The 22409-nt window shown below is 44.0% G+C and overlaps 1 protein-coding gene across 1 annotated transcript; it reads left to right on the top strand.

The window, feature by feature from the left end:
* The first annotated feature begins 304 nt into the window (after positions 1-304).
* C1QTNF4 (C1q and TNF related 4) lies at positions 305-20896 on the top strand. The gene is made up of 2 exons (XM_069784626.1): positions 305-468; positions 19363-20896. The coding sequence occupies exon 2, from the start codon at positions 19368-19370 to the stop codon at positions 20469-20471; it is 1104 nt and encodes a 367-aa protein (XP_069640727.1). The 5' UTR covers positions 305-468; positions 19363-19367; the 3' UTR covers positions 20472-20896.
* Positions 20897-22409: the final 1513 nt, after the last annotated feature.

Raw genomic sequence — 22409 nt, 5'->3', positions numbered from 1 at the left:
AACGGCTGGTGCATAATCCCACGGCGCCCGTTTCCAGCGCCCTCCCCTCCCGGGAAGGCAACCGGCGGAGCCCAGCCCGGCTTTCTCAAACCTCCGCAATCGCCCCGCCGCCCCTTCCCCTGTCACACTCCTCCTCCCCCCCTGCAGCGCCCGCGGGCGTCGTCGCCTCCCGGAGGCCGAGCTGCCGCCGGCTGTGAGGGGGGGCTCCGAGCCCCTTCGCCCCCCCCCCCTTCCCCTCTCCCGCCCGCCCTCGGGCCCTCCTCCCGTCACTGATTCGGCGCCGGAGCCCCGGGTGCCCGAGCCCCCCTTCCCCAGCCCCGGCCCCCGCCGCCGCCGCCGCCGCCGCGGCTCCGGAGCTGTCAGTGCGCAGTCAGCCCCGCGGCCCCGCGCACAGCCCCGCGCGCCGCTCAACGGCCGCCAACGGTCGCCAACCGCCGCCGCGGAGCCGCCGCCGCGGGGCGGCAGCAGGTACCGTGCCGCGGGGGAGGGGGGGGGGGGAGCCGCTTGTTGGCGGGGCCGGGCTGTACCTGAAGGGCCGGGGATGAAGATCGGGGTTCCGCGGCCGGACAGGGGCGATGAGGCGGGAGGAGGGGGAGAGGGGCGGGCCTGTCGCCGGCGGCGCCTGTGGAGAGGCCGGACGGACGGAGCTGGTGCCCCGGGCCGCGGCAGAAAGGGCCGTCGGGGCTCTCACGGAGGCGGCCCGCGGTGCTTGAGAAGGCGGGCGCTCGGGACAGGCTGCGGTCCCTCAGCCCGTGGCCCTCGGGGGCGGCGGGGAGGGCGCGGGCGGTCGCCTGGGAGGGCTGCGCTCCCTCTCCGTTCCCACTGAGGAGCTGGACAATAGCGGGAAACGCCTGAGCTACCTTCCCTCGTCCCTTTTATTTCCAATATTAAACGGCTAGGGTTTATGTGGGAAAGGGTCTGAAATTTTGGCCTCGCTTAAGCACCGAGCCGAGGTTGGAGAACGTCGCAGGGGCCGGCCGTGGGGAAGGGCATCCGGAAAGATTCCCACAGGGGCGGTTTCCCAGGTGGGAAATAGCATTAATCTTGCATGGATCTCTACTGTAGTTTCCTGGGAGAACCGAGTCCCAAGGGTTCTCCCAAGAGTAGCATTGTGACTGATTCTGTAACGTAGAGTTTTCTGTCAGATTATCTAGCTTAATCCTTCGCTGTGTACTTGGCAATCCTACAGTCATCTCCTCAACCCACTCCCCAAAAGCTCCCAGGGAAGTGGGTCAGCATCTCCAGACGATGTTTCTGTCAGACACTCGGTGAGGTTCTGCACTGCCGGCTGACTAGAAGGCAGCACTGTGACCCTTCAGTTTATGCACATACTGAATGAGCCATGCTTCAATTATTCATTCTGGTGCTATTGCAACCTTCTGCAGTTTCTCTTCTCCAGGGACATGATGTGTAACAAGACTTTGAAATACTTTGCCAATGAGGCTGTAATCCTATCTAGGCATATGGCAGCTGTTTGCTTGTCTAGCCGTTCTTAAGGGTTAATTTATGGCAGTAAAAGGTATGTCAAAGAAGAATGAGGATTCCCAGTAGGGCAGCATTACCCTCTACATTCATCCTGTTCCCCTCTAGAAAGCTGCAGTTCAGAGTACTGAATGGTTAGTGGACTAGGCTCTACAAATGGGTTTCATATTTTCCATCTGGAAGAAGCAATACCTTCGAAGTACATTTGGTCTCCATAATGGAGAACCTATGACTTCAACACAGAATTGATTTAAATCTGATAATTTGTCAGTGTGGTAGACATTTGCTGTTCTGTAGATGAAGAAACAGATGCAGAAATTAAATACATTGGAACTAGAGATTTGGCGGCAAAACTTGGAATCCCATTTGTTGTTATTTATGTTTTACTAGTGTGATCATCTGTCCATTGTGCTGTGCTCTCCAGAGAGTGCTCGTTGATAAACTGAGAACCATTCATATTTTCCAAATACAGGAGGCTGGGTAGACCCACAATGGCAGCAGCTGTACTTATGGAAATACAGGATCACTAAACTGTCACCTGTACTCAAGCAGGTGTATGATAGCTTTTATATTCTCCATTTTAATAATAGACATATTTCCAAACAGCGGCAAGGCCGACTGTTGATCGCCAGTTCTTGGAATACTCACTCTTGTATCAAACAGTAATCTAGATGAACACAGGCACACAGAGAAATACTGTATGTCTAAGGTGTGAAGAGCCAATATAGTTTGAACCTTCTGTGCATAGCACCTGATAATACGAAGACCAAAAAAAAAGAGGCCAGTGCTTGTGGAAAGTGAACATGCAGTGAGCCTCCAAGCGATCACTGCCATTCAGCCAAAATTTCCACATTCTTATGGTTAGTTATAGGCCAAGAACATTGAAATGAACTAATCTGCTAGTGATCGTAGATTTCCGAGATGGAGAGTACCTCTGAGAATATAATATTCTCAGCTGAGAAATGTCTGCCTCCAAGAGATGCTCATCTTTGCATTGACTCTAAGGCATGAGAACAGAGAAAAAATAGGGCTTAAAATTGCTAGAGTCTTAAAAATGTTGAAGTCTAGGGTTTTGTTATCAGCATCTGAGGTCAGATGTTAGGATCTGATGGGTTTTACTCCCAAACTCTTCCATTCACCCATCCTTTTAAACATCCAACATATGAAGTGTACGTTCTACTCCAAGGTGCCCAGTTAAGGAAAATGATGTTCCACTTGCCTTAGAATTACAGCTTACTGACTAGTCTGTAGGGGCGAGGATCTTTGTTCTATCTTGGAAGACATATTAAGGCTTGGCAATTTGATAGTCCATCATACAGTATTTGAAAGACTGACTCCAGTTTTCACCCAGTAGAGATTAAAAGCTTCAGCTCTTACTTCTTGATTGACACCCAGAAATTTAGTGTAGATCCCATTGCCCAGCAGATCCAAGCTGAAATAAAGTCGGGACTTTGTTTTTCCTTCCAGCTTTCCTTTACCTTTTCCTTTGCCCCTATCACCAGAAAGGAAATTTGCCTGATGCCCAAATGAGATAAGCCGGTAATACACAGCTGCTGTGCTGCTGGCTCTCTTGTCAATCCCTTGTCTACCTCTGAGTGCTTTCTTGTCCCTGTAAAGCCTCTCTCTAGTTGCATACTTCCTCCAGACAGGTTAGAGAACAAAGGAGGAATTCCTGCTGTATCTAATCAAAGGTCTGAGGTTTCCAGCAGAGGTAACACAGCCAGAATCAGGAGATGATCACAGAGCAAGCAGTAAGTGGCTACTCCAGAGGCTAATAATTGATTACTAGGGCCCCACTGGGAAACAGTACAAATTCATAATGTCCTATTTCTCCCTCTTCACCCTCCAGCTGGCTAATTCATCCCATGCATGTTTTCTGCTGTGCCAGGGCCTCAGCCACAGTGCCAGGAAAACCATCCATATTGGGTTAAGGAATCTGGGGACACTATGGTAGTGGTTACTGGAATGAGAGCCAGAGCCAGATGAGAAAGTCAAGCCACTGTTGTCAGGAGGAATACCAGATCAGCTTTATTCCTTTTACTCCGTACACAAAGGCTTACTATCTGTTATGTGCCTGCTTGTGACCACCACAGCCGGCGTTTGAGCTCTGAGGAAAGGAACCTGCAGTCCTTTGGTCAAGGGCAGATGCAAAGAAAATGTTTAGTCCGTTGAAATTAACTAGCTGCCTCGGTGCATCCCTTCCACTGTGTACTGCTGGGCTAACTACAGTGAATGTAAAAAATTACAACATGTCTAATATAACCCCAAGTTATATTAGAAGAGAGCTGGTCACATCTTTCCCATTCATTGTTTCAGTATCCCAGCAGGTTCTAACAGAACTGGCTTTTGTCATTTTACATATTAAAAGATATCTGTGGCATAAGAGTGAGAGATTTAATTTGGTTTTTTTTAAGTAAAAGTTGAAATTCTTGACTGTGGTTGCACATTAATTTAAATATTTGCTTTGGTGAGGCACAATGCATAGCAGGTGAAGGAGTCTATAAACTGGGTAAACATGATTTTCTGAACAGGAAGGTCTTTAAATAGTATCAGAAGATTCAGAGCTCATAATCTGTGTGCTTTTAGTCTGTGCCAGTCCTTCAGAGAGGCCACAAGCTGCTTAAAACTGATATGATAGCTGTGTCGGTGTGTCCTGGATATGGTTTTGTTCAGTGTTTTCTTAGATGACCTGGATGGTAATATAAAGAGTGGGTAATATAAAGAGAGGGACATAAAACTGTGAGACTTGAAATATGCTGGAGGAAAAGATCAGAATTCAAAATTATTCCAAGAAACTGGAAGAACTGCTAGGAAAAGAACTGGATGAAATTCAGTAGGGATAAATGCAAGGTACTACAATAAGGCAGGAATAAATCAACTGTATAAGCACAAGAGAGAAGTAAATGACTAGGTTGCAACTCTGCAGAAAAGAATCTGAGTGTTATGATAGATCACAAGCTGAACATGAGTCAACGTCATGCTGTTGCAAATGGAGGCAAACATCTTGCTAGGATATATAAAAGACATATAGCCTGGAAGACATGTGAAGCAATCCTCCTGCTCTGTTCAGCATTGCTAAAGCCTCAGCTTGGAAGCTGGGTGAAGTTTTGGTTATTACACATCGAGACAGGTGCAATTCAGTCAGAGAGAGTCCAGAGAAGGGCAGCAGGACTCATCACAGGTCAGAAAAACGTGACCTGCAAGATGATTTGAAATAACTGAAATTATGTAGCCCAAAGACCAGAAAGCTGGCAGGGGAATATTACAGTCTTCAGATACAAAATAGAGGAGGGAATGATCTTTTCTTTGGGCTCATGGTGGATGGAGCAGAAAGCAAGAAGTAGCAGAAAGAAAGATTATTTTAGACTGCAGGAATAATTTTCTAGGACCTGGGATAATAAAAACTGTTGAATTTTTGGTCTGGGGAGGTTGTGAAGACTCCATCATTTTAAGAACAAGTTAGACAATTATCTGTGAAGAATGAAATTAGGCTAGTGTCTGTGAAGAATGAAATTAGGCTAGTGATCCTATCATGGGAAAGCACCTTGGACTGTCTGACATCTTAACTTCTCTTCTAGACCATTCTTCTATCATTTTATGAAGGCAACATGCTCATTTCATGTATATGAAATAAAAGCTGTCTGTGGGCCCTGTTCTGATGTTTATCTGATATTCAGGGATAGCACAGCACCAAGAACACAGTGCAGCTCTTCCTGAAAAGAGCCTGAAAGAAAAGTAAGAGCTTACTAGAAGCTGGTTAAAAGAGGTCTCTCTTTTTGAAGAAGACATAGGGAACGGGACGTTCTGATTTCCCTGGAGCAGATGCTTGACTGAGTTTATGAATGCTGAAAACAGCGATACAGAAGAAGAAAAATGAATGAGGATTAGCAGTTAGCAAAGTCATCTGAACTGAAAATACAAACTCTTCTAGTATTTTACTCCTTGAATGAAATATCGTAGTCCAAAAATGCTATTTTAGAGATAAAGTTAAATAAAATAATGGAATTCAGAGTAGGAATAAAATAAAGCATCATTCTACAATTGATGTCTTTAGGCCTTTCTCCAGGGAGAGAAAATCTAGGTCCTGTAGTATTCACGGTTTAACATATATTGTTTAATATAAATGGAACAGAGGGTCCCCTGTGCGTGGTAAAAAAATGCTGGATCTCTGTGAGGAGACAGGTAGAAAGAAATAAGAGAGCAATGATCAACTCTTTTGGATGCTGCAGTGGAGACCTGCACATAAGATCCTAAATAGAAAAAGTTTTGAGTCCAACCAAAGACTTTTTTAATTCTCTAAAGGGAGAAGGATTTTTCTCTCTCCACAAGCTTTAGATCTTTCCACTCAGACAAAAAGAAAAGCTCTTGGAGAAGTTAAAGACATACTAGGAGGAGTGGAGTGGTTTTTATACCAACCAGGCAATAGGGAATTTTTTTCTATGAAAACAGGTACTCTCTGGAACTGAAAGTCTGCAAAACAACTGCTGGAAAGAATCTGTGTTGAATGAACAAAACAAGGAGAAAATGAAGAATTAGGCTGTGCTTTTTAGAAGGCTGTTTTCATGGAGCTGTTGCTCAGTGAACTGTAGCATATTAGCATTATAATCTGGTGTCATTTAAACACTCTTACACTGGAATTATCCATAAATTAATGGAAATCCTCATATTTTTATTTACTCTGGGAGATGTGACACCATGTAAGCTCTGATTGCTTTTCCCCCCACCCCCATCCTCCATTGCTGCTTGAACACTTTGGGAAAAATAATGCCCCAGATATTTCCAAGTAAATCCACATCCCTTCCACCCAAGGACTCACCAGTGCTTCACGTTAGCTTGTATTGCTTTGCCTGAGTTTATTTCATCGCTCCCTCTCCCATCCTTCCCTTTGCTTTCTTTACTTCTTATATGAGTATATGAAACCGAGTCTTTATGTGGGAAGCAGAAAGGGTATCCAAAAGAAGACTTACTGTGACCTGATGCTAAAGGAGGTTCACCTTTGGAATAAGGTGGTTCTGGAAGGGGATAAAGCAAAGGGTAGCTGATGTAAAAAATCTCCTTTGTACTAGTAGGAGGAGGCAACAAGGTGGAGGGGTCGTTCTGTAGGAAACTTGGGAGGAAATCCGAGACAGGCTGGGCAGAAGACTACTGAACATGCTGGAGGGAGTTCTGCAGATGGTAGTCTGTTGGAAGCTGTTGATAATTGTCTTGAAAAGGAAAGGTGTTCGACAGAAGTAGCTAGAAGGAAGGTAGGGGGCTGAAAGAATTTGAGTAGAGGGAAAACTGGCTTGAAATATGAACTGAATGTGAACATTTGGGTTTAGGGTGCATGGCTGAAATTTCTCAGTGTGGTTGTGAGGAAATTGTGTAGGCTATTGCAAATGGCACTTCTGTCAGTATGAGCTGTGTATTTAATGCAATGTAATGATATCCAAGCCTGCTTTAAATAAAGCATCTGCATAACAGTGTTCAGAGCAGCCATACCCTTCATGTTAATTCTTTTTTTTTCTTTTCTATTATGTCCAGTTAGCGTCTAAAAGTTACATAAAACCTGCCAGTGGGTTGCTGCAGTCATTAGTTCAGTATTTTAGCAAAATTCCTTTCCTATAAGCAAAAATCAGAGGTAGCAGCTTCAAGCTGTCAAAGACAATTTTGCCTAGGAGGAAACTGGCTGGTCACACAGATGAGCCTGGAATCTGAGAACACTCGACAGGCTCTGAGCGCTTTCTCACTGTGAATGAGGAACTGATGAGTGAACAGCAGTGTCCAGCAGCGCTTTTTGATGGTAATGCTACAGCCTTTTACCAGCAGCTTCCCAGTGCAGATGGAGCTTTACAGAAATAGTCACACAAGCATTTCTACTGCCATTATGAGGGGACTGGCATTTTTTAAATACTGGAAACAATATAAAGCCAGAAAGCAGATATGGGAAAACTTTGTAAAACTATGTGTGTATTGAGGAGATTGTTCAGCAAATGCTTCTCACTGTCCCTCCAGCCAGGGCAGTAGACTCTGCCTTGTGGGCAGCAGTACCTCTGTGTCAGATTGTCACAGAAAAAAAACAAGTACAAAAGCACAACTGTGAAAGCTTGACTTGTACAGGATTTAAGGGAGGAACTTCATAGCTCACTGTTGAAGAAGTTGACAAGCTGATCAAATCCCTGGACCAAAATAGAATTTAAAAAGTGGAATCAGAAACTGGGGTTTTCCTGAAGATATCAGCTATCAATTCACAGCCTTGGGATGTCTCATTTGCACCACCTATAGCCTTCTGAGAAATAGTTGTTAGTAAAATGGTTAAAAAATTGAAAGGGCCCAGGTTCCAGCTGTCTACAGGCATTCCTCAGAGAGGTCTCATTACAAGGGATTTGGCAGGAAAGAGCGCTGGAAATGGGGAACTGCACATTGCTGATTGTGAAGGGTCAGTATTAACAAACATGACAATGACTAACTTTGCTAACTTGCTTTGCTACTTTTAACAGTGTATCTGTAGACATAAAAGAAAGACTGCTACTGGGCCAAGAATTTGATAAACCTGATTCATGAAAAGCAACTGATATTGAAGAGCACTATGTGTATTGCAGAATTTCATTGTTAATCAAGAACTTCTGTATCACCCAGGGGAAGTCTGGGTCTCAAAAGACTGTCTGGTGACAAAAATAGGGGTAGTCACAAGCAATGATTATTCTTTAAATGGTTGTTTCTTGATCTGTCTACCAATTCACTGGCTATGAAAGCAACAGGATTGTCGTGTCAGACTATTAGAGAACAGGACCAGAAAAAAGCGTATGTGGACTTTGACTGACAGCCTCCTTTCCCCAAACAGAGTTTGACAGAGCAGAGTTTTCATTCTGGAGTAATACTGGCCTCTGCTTTGGTGCTGAGCACATGATGCTTGTTTCTTCTCAGTTCTCCAGCTCCAGGCCTGTGTCCTGACCCAGCAGGAGGAGGAGCAGAAAGGAAGATGCCAGAGCAGAGGTGGAAGATACACAGATCTTAATGCCTTTTATCACCTTCTTCACTAAACTAGAGCTCAGTGAATTTCCAAATTGAGATGTTGCAGCATGTTGGCAGTGAAGAGCAGCACTGCAGTGCAATTCACAATGTCCTCTGAGTATCTTCACAGTAATAAAACAGCAGGGCATGAAAAGAAATGAATGTGATTTTTTTGGCTGAGTGTGATGGCAGATGTTAAAAGACAGCATGCTTTCCTGCCTTAACCTGTCAAGACAAGAAAAAAAACTCCCAGGGAAAGCAGCATTCCTGTAGGTAGATGCCCCAGTACAGATAGAGTTTTTTCAGATGGATTTGCAAAGCCTACTGTCAGAAAATACCAGTCAATAGCATGGGATATTTTCTCAAAGTATGTTACAGGACAGCCTTTGGTGGATAAAAAGACCAAAGCAATTATATTTCCATTGATGAAACATAGTGTTACAAGTTGATCTGCCAAGCAAAGGGAAATTATTCCTTCCTAAAAGTTTTCTGCTAACTGCAGGTAGTCAAGAGGGGGGGGCCCAGAGTTACCCAACTTGTGAACATCTTTGGTTGCATTGCTGTATCAGCTCTTAGCAGTCAGTGAACTCAGACTTGACTAGCGTTGTGGTTTAAGCCCAGCCAGCAACAAAGCACCATGACGCCACTCGTGTGCTCCTCCCACCTGGGTGGGATGGGGAGGAGAAAATATAAAGAAAAGCTCGTGGGTCGAGACAAGAATAGGTGGATCACTCACCAGTTATGGTCACAGGTAAAAAAATAGACTCAACTTAGGGAAAAAACAAAATTAATTTAATTTACTACCAATCAAATCAAAACAAAGATACTGAGAAGTAAAACCAAACCTTAGAACACCTTCCCCCCACCCCTCCCTCCTTCCCAGCCTCAACTTCACTCCTGATTTTCTCTACCTCCTCCCCACCAGTAGCACAGGGGGACCAGGAATGGGGGTTACAATCAGTTCATCACACATTGTCTCTGCCGCTCCTTCCTCCTCGGGGCAGGACTCCTCACTCTTCCCCTGCTCCAGCGTGGGGTCTCTCCCATGGGAGACAGTTCTTCACAAGCTTCTCCAATGTAAGCCCTTTCCATGGGCTGCAGTCCTTCAGGAGCTGCTCCAGCGTGGGTCCTTTCTGCAGGCCACAGTCCTTCAGTCACAGACTGCCCCAGCACGGGCTTTCCCAGGGAGTCCTGGCCATCTTGGGGGGCATCCATCCCCCTGCTCCGGCGTGGGCTCCTCTCTCCCCAGGCTGCAGGTGGGCATCTGCTCCCCCGCTCCCCTCTGTGGGCTGGGGGGGGACAGCCTGCCGCCTCACCATGGGCTGCAGGGGCATCCCCTTCTCCCCATCCTTCCTCACCGACCTTGGTGTCTCCACAGGGGTTTCTCTCACATCCCACTGCCCTCTCCGCTGCAGGTTTTCCCTTCTTAAATCTGTTCTCCCAGATGTGCTACCACCACTGCTGACTGGGTCAGCCTTGGCCAGCGGCATGTCCAGCTTGGAGCCGGGGAAGCTTCTAGCAGCTTCTCACAGAAGCCACCCCTGCAGCCCCTCCCCTGCTACCAAAACCCCACCACACAAACCCAAAACAACTAGGGAACAAAAATGCTTTTTGTTGTCATTGCATGTAACCCCAGCTGGCACTCAGCTATCCATTAATTTCCTTAGGGGATGACTGCTGGACTCCACAGACTCATCCTAACTTGTGATGTGATGATCAACTAGAAAGAAGCAACACATTCCCTTTAGCTTTTACCCAGGTGGGTGATGTGGCAGGTCTTAGAGCAATGACCGGAGGGCAGCATTCCAGTGAGTGGGGGAATGGGTCAGAAGCCACAACTGCAGGCACAGAGTTCCAGGAAAAATGAGAATTATGTGCCCACTGAAGTGAAAGAGAGAAAGAGAAGGTGTGGCTATGCAGCTAAAGAAGAAAACAGACAAGAAAATCTAAAACTTGGTCCTTTTTTTGATTAGGACCTTACATAGCTGTTAAATTAAAATCATATATTGGCTGATACAAAGTGCAGGAGTGCAGACTCACAGAAAGGAAATTGAGGACATAAAACCACTACCGAGAGGACAATGAACAAACCTTGAGTACACCACACATTCCAATACCCCTCATAATATCTCCACAATCTCATGTACAACAGTCTTCAACAGGAAGGTATAACACAAAAGTTGTGATTCCTGTAATGTATAGACAGTCCTATGTAGTGCACCTTCTTGGGTGTCAGCTTCCACAGGTTCCTATTAGTTCCTGGACAAATAAACCTACAGTTGGTTTCATTCTTAATGAGGGGATGAGAGGAGAACATGAAAGGATCACTGCAAGATTTTTCCCAACTGATGGTGCTGTACCTGACAGGTTTGCTGAATGACTGGGCATGTGAATGAAAGTGGCAGTGTGGAACAGGAAGGAAAGCCAGTATAACCAGTATTTAACTGGAACACTTACTCTCATCCTGATGAAATATCCTTTAATGTCTGTAAGTATTAGTTACAACCAAGGACTGAAAGAAAATTGACAAATAGGGCATCAACTCTGAGAACAGCGTAGGAACCTGGTCTACGTGGTTGGAGAATAAAAATATTCATTCAGCTGCGTTAAAGGAAGCTGCTGCTTGGATGCATAGAGGAAAGTGTGGTTTAAAAAAATCAGACAATAACTACCTATACTGTAGACACCTACCTGTAGTAAATACTGTAAATACCTACCTATAATCTCTGAACTGTTGCTAGACTTCCATTTGTTAACAGGAGGAGTGGGGATTATCCCAAGAGCTAAACTTTCCTTCACTGGAAGGAAGTGGGGTAGAAAAACTGAGCCACGATATGTAACAATAAGACAGGAAGAATAAAGGCTTAGAATCTGAGCTGATTCCAGAGTACTGATTCTAGTGTCATTCTGCCTAGCTAGTGTTTCCACTTTGTCACTCACGGCTCAGTTTACCCTATTGATTATAACGCAGAGATGTTTTAAAAAAAAAAGTCCCAAAGGATGTGAGCTACACCACCACTTCAGGAAAACCTAAGAACAAGCTTGTGTTCAGTGGAGCTGTCTAAACAGCCTTTTCATTCTTTATCAACCCTTTAAAGTCCCCATGCTTCATTAGTTCTTGGGGAAAACATTCATCTTTTTCCTGCCCAAACTCTTACTAAAAGAGAAAAATTACAAGCGTAGTCTGTGATGCTGAACCCATCTGCATCTTTCTTAGGTACCCAGTATTTGTCTCCAACTCAGAAATGTCTTCTGCAAACACTTCTAAACTTTCTCCCTCATTGTTTCTTAAGAGAGCCTCCCATGGTCTGTATAGCCATTACCTTTGTCTTCACATTCTCCTTTAGCACTGCTGTGGTGCTAACTGGATCTTGCTTGTTGATTCCAGCTGGTCAGATGATGAAATGAAACTCTTATTTGCTGACTCTTTCATTTTAGCACCTTTAATCCTGCAGGGTTTGGTTGGGTTTTTTTCCAGACTATATAATAGCATCGTAAAAGTAAAATCTTATGCTACATTTGCTTGTTATTACCCATGTCCCCTATCCTATGTCTTCTAGACTATAAGCATCTTTTAAAAGCTCTTCTATGGAGTCCAGTAACGTGCAGTTCAGCAGGCTACCAGCTTCTTTGCAGACTACCATAGTTTAAATATCTTAAACCAGGTGGAACTTTAAAATAAAATCATTCCTGTAACTAATTCTCATTCATTTTTAAATAATAATTTCCCATTTGCCTTTGGAATAGCCTGAAATGCACTGCTTGTGCTCAGCATTCTTCCTCATAAAGTGTCTGTCACTCCAGTAGGTCTGTTGCTGGGGCAGTCTGTCTGGCAGTGTCCCTGTGCTTCATATGGTTTTACTTCCATAGCCAAAGCAAAAAAAACAGGATTTCTGTGAAAAAGGCCTCCCGCTACATGGCTTCCAGCCCAGCCACGTGAACAATAAAATTGCCCTCTACTCCATTCTCTGAGTTCTCTGTGCCTTTCTCTCTCTTTAGAGCTAGCTTTTGCACTGGACAGTCTGCCTTTTGGGGCCTTCCTCTCTCTCTGTCTTAACTGATATCTTTATGGTATATGCTGCCAAAGTGTCAGTTACTTTCTTTTACCTATCAAAATACCTCCTGGCATTCCAGGCCAGACTGTCTCTGTTAATCCTTTATGGCAGTGTGATCTGCCTTCTGGTGCAGCAATCCGGTTCCTCCTGGAGAGATGGGATGCTTCAACAAAGCCTTGTGCTGCAGGCTCAGCATCTCTTGTGCGCACCAGGAGAAAGAAATGCACACATAAACCAGGCTAAAAAAGGAAATTAGGTTTGGGGGTGGGAAAAGAGATGGTTTAACTTTGGCATTACTGTAACTGTAACTGTATCCATGCAAAAATTCCTACTGTTGAAATGGTCTCGGTGTTTTATGTCTAAAGGTAGCAGTGCTAAATAAACACTATACAGCAACAGACTTCTGCCTTGCTCAAGCTGTGGTTTCCAGGCTTCTCTGGCCTATGCTTCCACAGAAACCATTTATCACTGAACTCATTCCCAGCAATGGCTAGGTTTTTTCACTACTTACTGATGGTGTAATTTCAATGACAGTTTATCAACAGTTTGTTTGGCTGTGTGTACAGAACAACTTGATAGTATTAACACATTTTATGAACTACAGTTTAAACTCAAGTATTCTAACAATGTTTTCTGCTCTTCCACTCCTGAGCAGTGTTAGAGTATTTTTCTTTGCTTTGCAGTTTTTAGCCTTGTTTGCTTGAGGAGTGTGTATGTGGTGGAGAGTTGGATTTGTGTAATTTGTTCATTTAGAAAAGGATGTAAAAAAAATTATATTACATTTTAAAGCATTAGTCTGTTAGAATAACTCCTTGCTCCCACCGAGAGTTTATTCAGCTGTCTTCTCTACTAAAATACCACTTTGACTGTCAAAATGAATATTTTTTTAAATATACATAGTAGCCAAAACTAGAAGACACAGTGTGTCACCCTGGCACTTCAAATGTGTGTAACAAATTTCCTTGAATGCTGTTATAGGAAGAAAATTCTTGATGTCAGAACTATCATGTTTCTATTTTGATCAGAGAATAGACATCACCTTATACAACATGATTTTATCTTAAACAGAGTTGTTAGGGCTTCCATTGAAATATAGCAGCTTTAATTAATATTCTGAAGTGCAGGCTAACATTAGAGGCTTATGCCAAAACACAGTCTCTCCATTTCCTTTTCCTGAGTATGGCTGGAGTTGAGACACTTCAAAAGAATTTTTGTCTCTCCACAGATCTTTGAGTATACAGAAGCTGGTTTATTATGTTAAACGACTCCCTTGACTCAAGGAAACATTTAAAATTAAGTACTTTCTATACTAATGCCATACAGTTCTGTCATCCAAAGTGTGGCGTATAGTTTCCAAAAAGCATCCTAAATGCTTCAGAAAATGTTTTACCTCTCAGGATTGTTCCAGAGTTCAAAAACCACATTCATCAAAAGCAGAGAAAGGCCAAATCCGTAAGTGAATCCCTGATTTTGTCACATAGTACTCCTTATACAGATTTTGCTTTTGAGGATCTGCTACAATAAATTTCTCCTTGATGTCGGAAAAAGTGATGCATTTGCATCATTATCTGATGCTCTTAATCTGTATCCGATGAATGGAACAGACAGTATGTGGTATCTGGGGAAAAATTCTTGCTAACTGTAGTCTAAGAAGGCTGTTCATTACACAGGCTTTCACTGATTCAAATAATTGAAACATTTGCAGCTGTCCTTAAATATTAGAGTGAGAGCTGGGAAAAACAGGGCTTTGCTCTTGTGGTTTACAGGATTTTAAGAACTTTTACTAACAGTTAATCCAACTGCGCTGCTTCACTTTCGTTTCATATCTCATTCTTCAGTGATCTTCTGGGTAAAACTCCCACTGAAATTAGAGGACTCTTGCCTAAGGTAGGACTAGGGAATCTAGCTCATTAATATTTTGGAATAGAAAGAAAACCCTTGTGAGTTTTACAAGAAGATCTGGCCTGCAAGTCTAGAAATGGGGTGACCTTTCTATTATTGAAAGTCCTTTTGTAAATCCATGGATTTCAGTAGAAGAGTAAAGCTAATTGTCTTTCCACTGGTGGATTGATTCTGTTCCAGGACAGAAAAATCATCTCCAGCAAGCACAAAGCTATTAATGTTTCCTGGGTCCTGCAAAAGGTGAATTATGTCTCTTTCTTTTCAAAAAAGATTTGCAACTCCTGTTCTGCTATGTGAGTCACTACCATTTTAGCCCCTTCTTTTCAGGTCATTAATTTAATGTCAGTGCCTTTGAGAACGTTTAGCTCCATCATGTGTTTTGTGCCTCCTGTTCCAAAATTAGTTTCTCGATTTCTTCCTTGTGGGCTGCTGTCCCTGCTGGTACTGCCTAGCGTAAAGGCAGTAGCATACCTTGTTTATGCCTTGGGTCTACTTAATTTCATTGCATACTTCTGTGGTGTTACTACAGTAAGGAATGTGGGGACAAAGGGCCCTGATTCATATGTAAATGTAATGAGAATAACACAGCTGCTATGTATGACACACGCGTGGTGCAAGCTGAAGACCCACTTTTCACCTCTAGCTTGGGTCTTTCACCTCACTCTGCAGTTTTAAAAGTTATGCCATAGCATGCACTTAAGGCTGATACCACAGTGTCCCTGGCCAGCCTCACACCCCTGGTGCTATCTCTTCCCTGCTGGAAGAAAGCTATCCCAGTAAAAGACTTGGGCAGCAGAAGCATTTGCTGGGGGAGCAACAGAACATTTTGGAAGCTTTATCTTTCAGACTTACTACACTGATACTCAAGTCCAAGAGTTGTTGTGAGTTGCCTCTGTTTATGGCAGCCCTGTAGCTAGCTGAGTCTTCCTAATGATTGGCATATTATTCTTAGACTGGTTTCATGTGAGAGGCAGTTATTAAATACTTTCTAAATTATTTTAAAAAGATAAAGAACCTAAATAGTGCTGAAAGTGGTGAGTGGGAGCTGTCAAGGAAACAACTTGCTAATGGAAACACAGCATAATTAACTGCCTTGTTTAAACGACTTGCCAGTAAGTTGTTGGGAAGAGCTGATAAATAAGGCACGGCAGCAAGCAGAGAGTCTTCGCAACTGTAACTGAGTGATCCAACCTTTAATAAGTAACCTTATTACAGAGAAATTAGCTTTGGGACAGAAACAAGGATAGTGGTCATCTGAAGGAACATAAGGTCAGATCCACTACAGAGTTTTTTAAAATGTTTTGTCTTTTTGTGGTTTTTTGGCCAGCAGTGACGTGCTTGCAGTATATTCCCTGACTCCTGGACACACTGAGCGAGCTCTAAAGCATAAGCAGTGCTTTAGAACCAGGGTCCTGTTGTGACTAAAAACCCAAATGCCAAATCCTTTCCTGTCATTTCTTGTCTCCAGAGCGTGCCACCATGTCACAGTCATGCTGGTTCTTCATGCAGCCACACCATGGTGATCACTGGAATAACAATGGATGAGTATGAATCAGAAACTTCTAATAGCCCTTATAAGTTTGCCTTTAGGGCTTGGTTTTCTAAGCTGGAAGCTGAAATGAGCCTGCCATGCTAGATGTAGCACTCTGCACTCTGCAAAAATAATACTGCTGAACCAGAGGCTGAGCTCACAGTGTGACAGTTTGGGATTTAGTTCTTGGTGGGATGTTAGGGCCTATTAGTATTGTTTAAACGGCAGCAATGGCCAAATGCTGTACAGACATGGGAAGAGAGAGTCTTTGCCCTGAGGAGCTCACAAACTAGATGGCAAAGTGAGGAAAAATAAAGACAGCATGGAAGCAGATGCATGGCAATTAGTGATGGCTTAATAGTTCCATTGAAAATGCTTTCTTAAATTAATTTGCTGGATGAAAGATTGTCTGTCTGTCAGGCCTGCCATTAGCTGGTTAGTTCCATGTAATTGTCATGGCTAGGGTTAGTAGCGAGTGAATTTTCAACTGTGAGAAGGCAGTAGCTATGGGAATCAGTTACAGAATCAGGAATCATGACTTAGGAGGTCTCTAGTCTGACCTCCTGCTGAAAGCAGGGCCAACACTGAATGCAGACCAGGTTTCTCACAGCTTAATCCAGTCTGGTCTTGAAAACTTCCAAGGATAGAGACCTCAAAATCTCTCTGGGCAAACTGTTCCATTCTTAATTGCCCTCAGCATGAAATTGTTTCACTTATACATGGTCTGAGCCTCCCCTTTTGGATTTTATGACCATTGTCTCTTATTCTCCCACCATGAACATCAGTGAAGAACCTAGCTCTGTCATCTCAGTAACCTCTTCATAGGTACTGGAAGGCTACTACTAGATCCCCCCAAAACTTTCTCTTCTCCAGGCTAAACAAGCCCCGTTTCCTCAGCCTCTCCTCATAGGGCAGGTGCTCCAGACCTCAGCCATCTTGGCTGCCTTCTTCTGGAGTCACGCAAGTGCCAACTAAAGGGGAATAATCACTGCCTGTGGTTACTGGCAACTTTCTGTTGATGCACCCCAGCATGCTGTTAGCCTTCATTACTTGCAGAGCACAGCACTAACTCAGGTAAAAATTATTGTTTTCCAGGACTTCTAGATCCTTTTCAGTAGCACTGCTCCCCAGCCAGTTAGTCGCCAGCCTGTACCAACACGCAGGGTTAGTCTATCCCAGGTACAGGAATTTGCATTCATCCTTGCTGAATTTCCTTTCAGTCCATTACTGAAAGCCTGTCTAGGTCCCTCTGCATAGCAGCTGTGACTCCAAGTATATTGTCAAACCTTCTGTTTTGGTGTCGTCTCTGACCTTGATGAGTGGGCATTCTGCCTTCTTCTCCAGGTCATTGGTAAAAAATATTAAAGGGGACATCTGAAATTAAACATTAGCCCTTGAGCCTGACAACTCAGCCAGTTTTTCACCTCTCTAGTAGTCCACTTATCTCGATTGTAACATCACAACCTGGATACAGGAATGTTCTGGGCGACTGTAGAAAAGCCTTGCTAAAAGGTCAGTGACATCCACTGGTCTCTTCTCACAAGAAGGCAATCAGTTTGGTTAGACGTGATCTACCCTCATCTGATCAACACATGCTAAATGTCATGTCCTTTGCCCTAGAAATGTGTTCCAAAAAGAACACTCCATAATTTTCCCAGGGACCAAAGTGAGGGGCTAACTGGTCGACTGGCCTGTAGTTCCTCAGGTTGTCTCACTTGTCCTTTCTGAAGATGGGTGCAATATTTGCCTTTCTCTAGTCACCAGGGACCTCCTTTGATCTCCATGACCTTTCAAAGATGATAGAGGGTGGCCTCAATATGACATGAGTCAGCCCTCTCAACACCCTTCATTGCAGCCCATGGGGTCCCATGGATGTGTTCAGGAGAAGCAGGCTAAGTCAGGAAAAACATTGTGAATTCAGGGGCATGGAGGAAAATATAGAGACGTTTGTGAGAGAAGTCATCTAATGTAAAATTAGGACATGGTTGGATATTTCTTTTCGTCTTTGCTAGTGTGACACTTTCACGTACTTAAGTGAGAATCTAATTCATTCTTGGATTCATTTCTATTAGAGCTGCATTTCAGATTTTAGTTTTATTCTCAAGTGTGAAAGAGCAGGGACTGTAGGTCAAGCTGAATTCCTGTTGGTGAGTGATTCTAGGTATCACATCTTGCCAAAACAGGATCCCATTGCCACCTCACAGTATACATGGGTTTCATCTGCTTTACTTCTCTTACTAGGCCATCCCAGTTGATTCAAATATTTACCCCTTTATCCTTTTTAATTCAGGATTTGCCTTCACCCCTCCCCTCAATGAGTAGCATGTTTTGCTCCTGTTCTGCGAATTCATTGTTTGCAGGCTGGCAAGGCACCAGTTCTGGGGTGACAGATGGGGCAGACTGCAAACCAGGCAGTTGCCTCCCAGCCTGAATGATATTTTAATAAGCACAGAGAGGTGACAGAGAGAGAAGCTTCTCACTGGAATGACTGGCAGTTTTGTTTTCAGCCTGAAAGCACTAATAGATGATTTTTGGCCTCAGTCCAAAAAAAAATCACAGAAACTAGAAGCAGAAAATCCCATTAGCTCCTAACTTATCCCTCTTTTTTAAGGGTCAAAGAAGTTTTTTCTCTCTGGCTATTATCCAGACAGGGAGTTGTTTCCCTGTTTTCAGTATTTCCGTTCTCTCTCAGGGATCCTATACTTTGGGAGACTTGCCTTCTATTTATCTTTTGTTTTCCTTCTCTTCTTTTTCATTTCATTCATTTTCTCCATTGTCTTCCTTCCTTCCCCAAACACTCCCTCTTGTTCTAGTTTCTTTACACTCTTCACAGATTCATGGTGAGTAATGGGGTCTACCAACTTACTTGGCTTCCAGCTTCCACATCCTGTGAAACAGCTACTGCAGTGCTAGGCAATGGCATCTGCATGGGAACCTCTAGAGCCTATGTCCTCTTCTCCCTGCCCTTCAGCAGTATCTCAGTTGTATAATATAGGGTCTGTGTAGGGCTTTGTTTCATCCTTGGTCTTATGAATAAAAGCACTACAAAAGGGAGCTCTGGCAAAGGCCCAGCAAGCTCTGAGATCCCTCTGCATTGTGAGCAACACAGTGTTTTGCAGACAAGCTGTAGGATAGCCTGGCTTTCAAAGAAGATTCTTTTTCTTCTTACAAGTACAGGGAAAAAAGATCCAGCTCTTGCTAGGAAAAATATCAAAATAATGCTGGGATCTGAACTGAGGTATGGTCCCACGCACTGATCAGAGAATGCACTGGAAACTTCTCCATATTTGGACACAGACCTTCATGTCTATTTAGCAAGATTCAGGTCAGGGTTTCAACGGGAGAATGAGCTGGAGATTAATGGAATTCCAGCTAAAGTATGCTTCTTTTTCCTTTCAGATACAATGATGACACTGAAGGTTCAGATCCTGTTTGGTTTCCTTTGCTGCATGATTCTTCTGCCTACAGATGGCTTCCCAGCAGACACCAGTACTGAATTTCGCTCTGCTTTCTCTGTGGCCAGAACCAGCAGCATGGAAGGGAGCTCTGAGATGGTCATTACCTTTGACAAAGTGTATGTGAACATTGGCAATGACTTTGATCCCAAGACTGGGCTGTTCCGCTGTCGGATCCCTGGAGCCTACTACTTCTCCTTCACTGTTGGGAAGTACCCAAAGAAAAATTTGTCTGTCATGCTGATGAGAAACAAGAATGAAGTGCAAGTGATTGTGTATGACGAACATCACCGCAAGGAACGGAAGGTAGCCAGCCAGAGTGCCATGCTGCAGCTCGACTACGGTGACACAGTTTGGCTGCGTTTACATGGAGATCCCAAGTATGCTCTTTACAGCAATGTGGGCCCCTATACAACTTTCAATGGCTACCTAATCTATCCAGACACTTCTGCCTTCTTCCAGAATGCTCTTAGCTCTCAAGAGCTGGGGCCACACCATCACACTATTCAGCAACTTCCCGGAGAGCAGAATGAAGCTTCACAGCGACATGTTTTATCTGACCAACCGAACAGGGAACAAGATCCTCGCTCTGCATTTTCTGTTGCCCGCTCACAAAGTCTCCTGGGGACAGACGACAAGCAAACCCAGCATGAGCCGATCACGTTTGACACAGAGTTTGTGAACATTGGAAAAGATTTCAATTCCTCCACTGGCATCTTCTCATGCCGTATACCTGGTGCATACTATTTCTCCTTCACCATTGGCAAAATGCCCTTTAAGACTATGTCAGTGAAACTTATGAAGAACCACAATGAGGTGCAGGCCATGATCTATGATGACAACCACTCCAAGAGGCGGGAGATGCAGAGCCAGAGTATCATGCTGCCTCTGCAGTACGGGGACACCGTTTGGCTCTACAGCCATCAGCATGATGGCTATGGTGCCTACAGCAACCATGGCAAGTACATCACCTTCACCGGCTTCCTGATCTATTCAGAGGCTCAGCCAAAGCGGCTTCCAGGTGCCAGCTCCCCCCAAGGGTCAAATAATTAGGTGCAGATGTGAAAGGAGCGTAAGAAAAGCCAAGGTGCCATGAACTTGGGTGTAGCTCCTCTTCAAATATCATCCTCTACTTTGAGCATGCTATCATGTGTCCAGTGCTTTCCCTATGCTGCACGCTTGTGCCCTGTCTGCAGGGCCACTGCCGTGTCTGCCATTCATCCATAGAAAGGTCTTTACAGGTTGTATGTGTGTGTCCTGTGTTGGTGTTTGATTTAAGCATAAAGCATGAAGTAGTTTGGGGGCAGGGGTGGGGCAGCGTAGTGAGATGCTGAGGATCAGAGAGCCACTGCAGTAACGTTACTGCAGATCCCCAGCATGCAGAAAGCAAAGGATGTGGTGACTTTCCTTGCATTTCTGGGGAGGGAATAAATGTAATGAAAATGAATGTAATAAAAATAAAAAAGATGTAAAATTTTCTCAGATTGGAATTTGGTGTTACTTGTGAGACTTGTGTGCTTGTCACTGGCTGAGGTACCAGCTCAGAAGAGAAAGAATGGTGATCATATGAGCTGCAGTACGTGTTACTGAGCCAGTCTGTGTACACTCTTTTTTATCATTCGTGTGTGTGAAGTGTTGGTACCTCTTAACGATTTTATTGCAAGTTTTACAATATTTGGTGCTTTTCTTAATCTGATTTTGATGAAGTCAAGAAGCTGTGCTTGAGAATCTCAGCTTCCATTTAATGAAAATAATACATTTAGAAACAAACAAAAAAGTAGGCTTCTAGCCCTTGTAGTAAAGGATGAGGGCTCAAATCTACAAACGGACCATCCTCTGAAAGCTCAGAAGCAAGGTAAGTAAGAAGAATAAAAAATGTATTTTTAAATGTCTTAATATTTGGGTCAGGAGCAGGCTCATAATGTGTTAATCGTGAGCAGTACCATGACATGCAATGGCAGTGTGGAGTGCAGGGGCATTACATTCTCCAGAAACGAGCTCCTTGAATACAAGGGTATGGTTAACCTGCCATATGCTGTGTTGGTAACGTACTGCAAACAGGATCGAAGGTACCAGTAAGTGATAATTTCCGCATCTGTGTTCCAGTGGTTTCTTATACCCTGTGTTCCGCCGAGCTGTAGTGCTGCTGTAGAGAGAGTGGTGTGGCTGTCAAGGGCACTTCTGTGTTCCGCCGAGGTGTAGTGCTGCTGTAGAGAGAGTGGTGTGGCTGTCAAGGGCACTTCTGTGTTCTTACAGGGCAGTTGGGACTGATGGTGGGGTCCACCGAGGTGGGTGGTAGGAAAGCAGGAGGCTGGAGATTTCATTGTAGTGCGATTGGTGCTGTTTCAGTTGAGCGAAACCCTGGTTTGCCTCCCAAAATACATAAACTTCAAAAGTGCATCATCTTGAGCATGCACGAAACTTTGTGACATCACTTGAGTTTAATTTATAAACTGCTCAACAGATAGCAATGTTTTTAAACGGATCCTAACAAAATCCTGAATTCAAAACAGTGTATTTGCATCTGAGTCACCAAGCCAACCCCTTCAACCTTTATCCAGACCTTCATATAGCTCAGACTGTATATTCTCCAGCAAGACAATATTTTCATGCACTAGTGCCATCCTAGCTCAGCTTTTTGATGATATTCTCTGCTCGAACTGGACTTGTCTGCAGCCACTCCCTGCCTCCATCGCTCCATACATATCCTAGACATTAAAGACTGGAGGCATAGTTGGGAAAAGGATGAAAGGTAGAGATTGGACGTATGTAAAGAAACAGCATAAAAATAGAAGAAAGCTGGGTGGGACACTAGTTTACTAGAAGTTAAACTTCAAATAAAATGCTAATCTTAATTCCTACATCCTTGGTGGGGGGGTGTGTTGGGAAGCAACAAACAACCTGCTTTATGAACTCTGTAAATCTATCTTCTCCTGTCACAGCCCTAACCTGACCTCTAAAACCATTCTCTGTGGCATCTTGCTTCCAGGC

This window comes from Haliaeetus albicilla, chromosome 5 (assembly GCF_947461875.1).
Source record: "Haliaeetus albicilla chromosome 5, bHalAlb1.1, whole genome shotgun sequence".
NCBI lineage: Eukaryota > Metazoa > Chordata > Aves > Accipitriformes > Accipitridae > Haliaeetus > Haliaeetus albicilla.
The sequence above is the reverse complement of the archived record's forward strand: the minus strand, read 5'-3'. Positions and strand labels throughout refer to the sequence as shown.

Bases quoted from the DNA above. Each gene is read 5' to 3' on its own strand.
- C1QTNF4 (XM_069784626.1), top strand. From the start codon at position 19,368: ATGATGACACTGAAGGTTCAGATCCTGTTTGGTTTCCTTTGCTGCATG.